The sequence below is a fragment of the Haliotis rufescens genome, unplaced genomic scaffold, assembly GCF_023055435.1.
Source record: "Haliotis rufescens isolate VD_foot unplaced genomic scaffold, xgHalRufe1.0.p SCAF_10, whole genome shotgun sequence".
Taxonomy (NCBI): domain Eukaryota; kingdom Metazoa; phylum Mollusca; class Gastropoda; order Lepetellida; family Haliotidae; genus Haliotis; species Haliotis rufescens.
In genome coordinates, this window is record NW_025963780.1 from 3,080,364 (window position 1) to 3,086,622 (window position 6,259).

General features: G+C 36.6%; 1 protein-coding gene across 1 annotated transcript; it reads right to left on the minus strand.

Moving 5' to 3' along the window:
* Positions 1 to 658: 658 nt before the first annotated feature.
* Positions 659 to 6,032, minus strand: LOC124145433. Its single transcript, XM_046515195.2, has 6 exons — positions 5,905 to 6,032; positions 4,085 to 4,339; positions 3,585 to 3,612; positions 2,738 to 2,938; positions 1,392 to 1,510; positions 659 to 910 (listed from the first exon to the last, which is right to left on the minus strand). The coding sequence occupies exons 2-6, from the start codon at positions 4,286 to 4,288 to the stop codon at positions 773 to 775; spliced, it is 690 nt and encodes a 229-aa protein (XP_046371151.2). The 5' UTR covers positions 4,289 to 4,339; positions 5,905 to 6,032; the 3' UTR covers positions 659 to 772.
* Positions 6,033 to 6,259: the final 227 nt, after the last annotated feature.

A 6,259-nucleotide genomic window follows, 5' to 3' on the forward strand; every position in this document is an offset into this window, starting at 1 on the left:
CGTGGATTGATGCTCATGATATCAATCATTGGCCCAGACTCGATTATTTACAGACCGCCGTCATATAGTTGGAATATTGCTGAGTGCGGCGTTAAACAACAAACCAACCAACCAAACAATGATAGAAACGGGCCAATTCTACCGACCGCCTAGGTTAAGTAAGGGTCGAAGTGGTGTGTTGGGCAAAAGGAACACCTGTTCCTGAACGCCTATAACCTGCATCACGTCGGAATTTCAACCCCAATCCAGCTGACATGTAACTGGAATAATCTTAAAAGCGGAGTTAAACCCAAATCGCTCATCATATGATGGCCATACAAACGGTGATATATCATCTGTAATTAAATTGGTTGACTGTCTGTGAGTGAATGCAAGATTATGAAACGTATAAATCATACAACGACAAGATGTTTGTTGTTTGTTGTCACACTCAGTATTGTTACAGTTACATGACTGCTACTTGGCAACAAGAATAGGATACGAAGGTGTGGATCTTATCCGGTAATGACACTTGCTGATTTCCCGTACTGTTGCGTCACGGTCAAGTAAATCACCATGTGTCATCACCATGTGCTCCAGCTCAAACGGAAACGAACTCAAACAAACTATTTGTTATTTGAATGCTTGTCCAAATTTGATGCATCATCCTGACACAGAAGACATGAATATTTTTATTCAGTAAAATACAATGCGTTAGTTGCGCATCTTCATCGTAGACATGTGTTCTAAACAGTGTTTAAAACATCTGTTCAGTAACAGTTTTCACATCACTTTAGTCTCCTTGGCACACTCCTGTGTAATAATCAAGGTTTTCTATGCGTGTGACTTCATTGTGAAAGTTATTAGGTCCATGCAATGCGCCTACAATTGCTTCTGACTTGCTCTGTTTCACCGGGGCGAAGTACACCAGCTGAAATGATTTGAAATGTGATCATTACTAATAAACTATGAACATTTTGTTTACTGCAATAAACATCAATACATATATTGTTGTGGAGATAACCTGTAGTCCTTTGCCAAACCAGAATAAGCATGACGTCAATGTGATTCGTCAAATTTCTATCGAATACGTTCTACGTAACTTCCTTACCCTGCTGTGAGACAACTTATCACGTTCTACAATGCATGCCACTGTCACATTATCTTTTAAAAATATACTAAAATCCCATAACATGAAACGATAATACAGTTGTTAAAGTTCTGAGTTCTGAGATAGTGAAGACCCTTGTTCGTGGTAGTTATTCTAATAAATAAATAATTAAGAGAACAGAATAACAACTGAGAGCGTTAATTATCCATTGATATGTCACATTTGTATATTTTTGAAGTTCCTTGGAGAGAAAGTAAGACACCATAACAAAGAAATTTGCAACGAAGATTCTTATAATTACCTCAACCGGAAACTCTGCGAGAGTTTTGAAACATACCGCTGGCTGACCGTTTTTATGAAGGGCTAAATCTTCCTCGAATATCCACTTCAGCTTTTCATTGTACTCAAGTGTTGATAAGTCTGGAATGGACATGATGGTTGATGAGGTAATTCATGATTGGTTAAAGACTATTGAAATATTTCGTTAGTTTATTGATTGAAAGTTTTCTTGGTTTTCTTATCATTATTTAATAGGGATTCACAAACACACGCTTATGATGTAGTAAGAATCTCAGAATGGACTCTGCGCTCAGAAGAAATTTTGTAACATTTAATAACAAGGTGTGGTGAACAATTCATAAGTATTCCAGCAATATCACGACGGGCGAAGCTGGAAAATGGGCTTCCCACATTGTATCCATGTGGGGAATAGAACCCTGGTCTTCGGCGTGGCGATCCGACGCCTTATTCACTAGGACGTTCCATCACCCTGTGTGGGGAACACAGCAGCAATTCAGCAGTAATGAAGAATTGGGATATTTCTGTCTACGTTAGTAAATTTTCAGAAAAATGTGTAAATATATTCTTTTGGTTTCATTCAATAGCACTTGATGCAACTTAAAATCACAATAGCCACAACCAAGTTTGGCCAATGCCGATTTTATTTTTTCACACCATCATGTGATAATTTTGTTTCACTTGAAATAATATTTCAATTGTAAATTCTTGTGGCTTCTTCTTCATATTTATTTATGGAAAGGGTGTTACACAGTATGTGTATGTGCATGGTCCAATTGTGTTATGCATCACTACATTTTAGAAGGGATGAAGTTTCAAGTTTTGTTAGATATACATAGTAATAGGTTGGGACATATTTGTTCTACTTTTTGTACTTTGCACATTCAGAACTCAGTCTGGTATTCGACATTCGTTTCCGATTATTTAAATTTAGAATAGATTGCTTCACATCTGTCACCATTCGGACTATTACTACTTTTTTGTACTTTTAACCTCTGTGACAAACAACGAAATTGACACCGAATACGTAGTAAGTCCTTTTGGTGTGTACATTCACTAATATATCGGTCAATAAGCTGTTAATTACCACTGCAGAACTTATCAATCATATAAATCTGAATATTGCAACATCTCTTCGGTCCTTCATATTCAGAACCATGCATTTCAGTTGTTAATTTGTTATTAGGATCGACCTTAAAGAGGTTATTTGCTCACGACCATGTTGTAATATATCCTTGATTCTCCGATTACACTTTTTTCAGCAACACTGACACCATGCAGATAACCTCAAGGTGATACTCTATCAAGCTGGTTAATCATCTTGCCCTTCGTCTGGAATGTAGTATTTACCTTTCACGGGGAATATCACCTTGTCCATGATTAGGTCATCATTCCCGAACGATGATGCCCACATGTCGTTGGGCAGGTTGAGACCAAGCTCCTTGGCGAAGTCACTGCAGTGGTAGAGGGATGTGACGCTGAACTCATATCCCTGGCTTGACAGAAAGCCTGTCAGTTGAGGCCAACTGCATGCTTTCTCAACGTCAAGAACTAAAACGCATGCAATAAAAATATATTTTGAAGAAGAATGTCTTATCATTAAGTCATGTATGGATGAATGATATGTTCCACTTACATGAACACAATATATCTTTCTCTGAACGTCCAACTGCATTTACAGTCACATGCAGTATGACTGGTGTTGTCAATACCTGAATATATATAACATGTAAATTAGATAGTTTATAGAAATCATATTTCCAGCAGTTTGCCAAATAAACGGACAAATCAAGATATTGTCTCTGTGAGTCCCAACATGAGAGGATGAACAGTAGCATCACTCAGCCTTTTTGAAAGAAGCACATAAAAACATTTTGAATAACTAAAATATATGTCATTTGTTAATAATTCGTACCCAAATTTCCAAGTATACTAACCACCACAGTAGAGGTATAAAGAAGGGGAACACGTCGTAGTCAAAATAGGGAATTGATTCAGACATTCTTTTTGCGTCACTGATGACTTCAATTTTGGATGACTTCCAGGTGTATATCATACAACTGTTTTAGGCTTGTACTAAGACCTTGAATGGTGTAACGTTCAGTGAAAATATCACAAGGAATAAGGAATACCGAATGAAATACGAACTGTTCAAAATGTAAAATGATAACTAAAGAACATTGTTAAGTTGACTTACTAAGAATAATCCTTGGATTCCCGAGTTCCTGCTCAAACAAAAAAATAAGAAATACATGCGACTTATTTTCAGCACACATTACTATTGTTCAATTGTATGTATTTTCAATGACCTATTTTTTTATCCAGAAATTACAAACATATGTCATGGAATTCCCGTTTTGTGTGACTTTATTTAAGTAACGTTTCATTATTTCATATAGACATATGTGTATGCAATATGTATGGCTATGCACATCTGAATGATCCAGTAAATTATATCTTCATGATTTAATAATTAGTGCCGTGGACTCTTCGATTCAAATTATACAACCCTTTAACCCTATCAAAACCACTTAATTTTGAGTGTCATTTTGCAGATCTCCAGAGATGTAGATATGCTGTCCTTGGTATGTATTGTTATATAAGGGATACATAATTATAAGAACTTGGTGATCGCCTATGTGCTATGCATTTTTAACGAATGTGTGCATGTCTTGTTAGTAACACAATTGTACAGACCTTAAATGAAAAGAGAACATCAATGTCATTTAGATGTTCCACCGTCTCCTTAATCTGCTGTATGTCCACAGTCTCGTCTCTTCCCTCTTTTGGGTGAAGGACGATTTCCACTTTGTATATAAAAGCATCTCTATCATCGGAAGCGCCGAGAACGGACAGGGGGAGACACACCATGGTGATCAAACCAGCGACGAACAGGAGCATTGTTAATTACAGCAAGTTGTTATATACTGTCTCAGGATTCCGTGAGGCAAACTGGAATAATTAGAAGTGATAATTGCCCTTTCACAATCTCGTCACAGGTACTCATGTTCTGATCAGAATTGTCATTTTCTAGCATCAACGGACAAGTCACATGCTAATTTCGTAGATAATACGCATAATGAAACGTTCAAGCAATATTTCGAATACCACTTTCTAAAATGTCACAATTGTTGTCCTCATTTATCGACAATGAATAATTACTTTTTCAGGAGATTTGGGGCCAGAACACCACAGCCATAATAGCAATGAGCGCTTAATGTTTGGAGAGTCCATTGGCACAAACGCAATATTATCCCAAGGGTGTCTTAATGCAAGTGGTGCTATTTATATGCTATATTAATAAATAACATTGAAAGTAAAAACGACATCATATTATTCTAAAATAATCAATATCAAAAGAAATTCACCCTCTGAATGAGCAACTGCTGAGATTGTGACAGACAAATCGAGCATCATAACAAAAGTTATTTATTGTAATCAGTTTCCTAGGCTAAGATTGAAGGTGTAAATTTGGTGCACGATAGTATATGCTTTTATTTAACATGATGCATCACAATGTGTCTTGATATAAACAACATATTTCAGCTTTGTGAACGAAATAATGCAAGGTTCAAAACAGATTGAAATGGTCGAAATCTTTTGATATTTTAGCATTGTAAGCTGAGGAGGTTTTCATTACGAAACGTTATTCATTCCCATTGTCCATTTTTACAATATATTTTTTGTGATATCTCTCTTTTGCTTCTATATGGTCAAAAACCTTTGGGTTTTAATGAATGTAAACATAGGGAAAAGGTACGCCTTGGTGAGTTCATGTGGCAGTTAAATGCAAATACCTGGATATCAAATAATACCATTTGGGTAATTTCTCATTCATATGTTTTAAGCAGTATGGAACATAACGTATCGGCTGCATCTACTTGTAATGTCTGAGCCACATATTCCTAAAAATGTAAAATACAAACGTAAACTGTTAGGTCTTTGCGACAATGTTGCTTGTGCTAGTCCGGACGTATGAGGTTTTGATTGTTCTGTCCCACTGAGATGCCATGCTGCAGATTTTATATGCATATATGCATATCCCACACGGTACACTGAATCCGAGCAAGCCAGTCTTATTTTTTCCCTTCATGCAGAGCGCCAGGCAGGGTAAGAATAAGTACCATATTTTAAAGTCTTGTGGCATGACGCGGCCATAAGACAGAAGCACCAGCCTTATGCTCCCCAGGCAGACACTCTATCCATTACATCACAGATACGATTAGACTAACATTCATTCCCAGAAATAATGTTATCATATCTGATAAAATATATCTAGAGAAAAGGATGGTTGTCATAACAGTGCTTAGTTTCAGGGACTAACCAAATCTGCAAATCTGATGAAATTTCTGGAATATTGTCATTTATTCTCTAGTGTTTGGGAGACTAATATAGTAATCCTCGTATCCTCGAATGTTAAATACATATACAATCTCTATTCATGTATAGATGGCTTATTGCCTCTATGCACCGAAAAAAGAAGAAATAATTGATAGCTAAATAACAATGTCAATTACCTTTTTCAGTCTGTGGCAGTGTTGGATGATTTCTGTTGGCAGGTATATATGCATGGAAGTCTACGTGCTTATATATACACGTCAAGGATGCAAATATGAAGTTAAAATACACGCTGATCACCCACATCACCATTAATAATGTTGTAAAATGAAATATATGACCTAATGGAACTACCGTCGGAATCGAATCGTGCACGGTGACCAATAAAGGTGTTTGATAACACCTCCATCTGTTACTTGAAAGGCACACGCCATTTCATCAATATGATGATCATATTCAATTCATATTCAGTTCAGTTTCCATATCTGCGCTTGTAGACCTCTGCGGCTTTGAACCTTTTTCCCAAATTAAAAC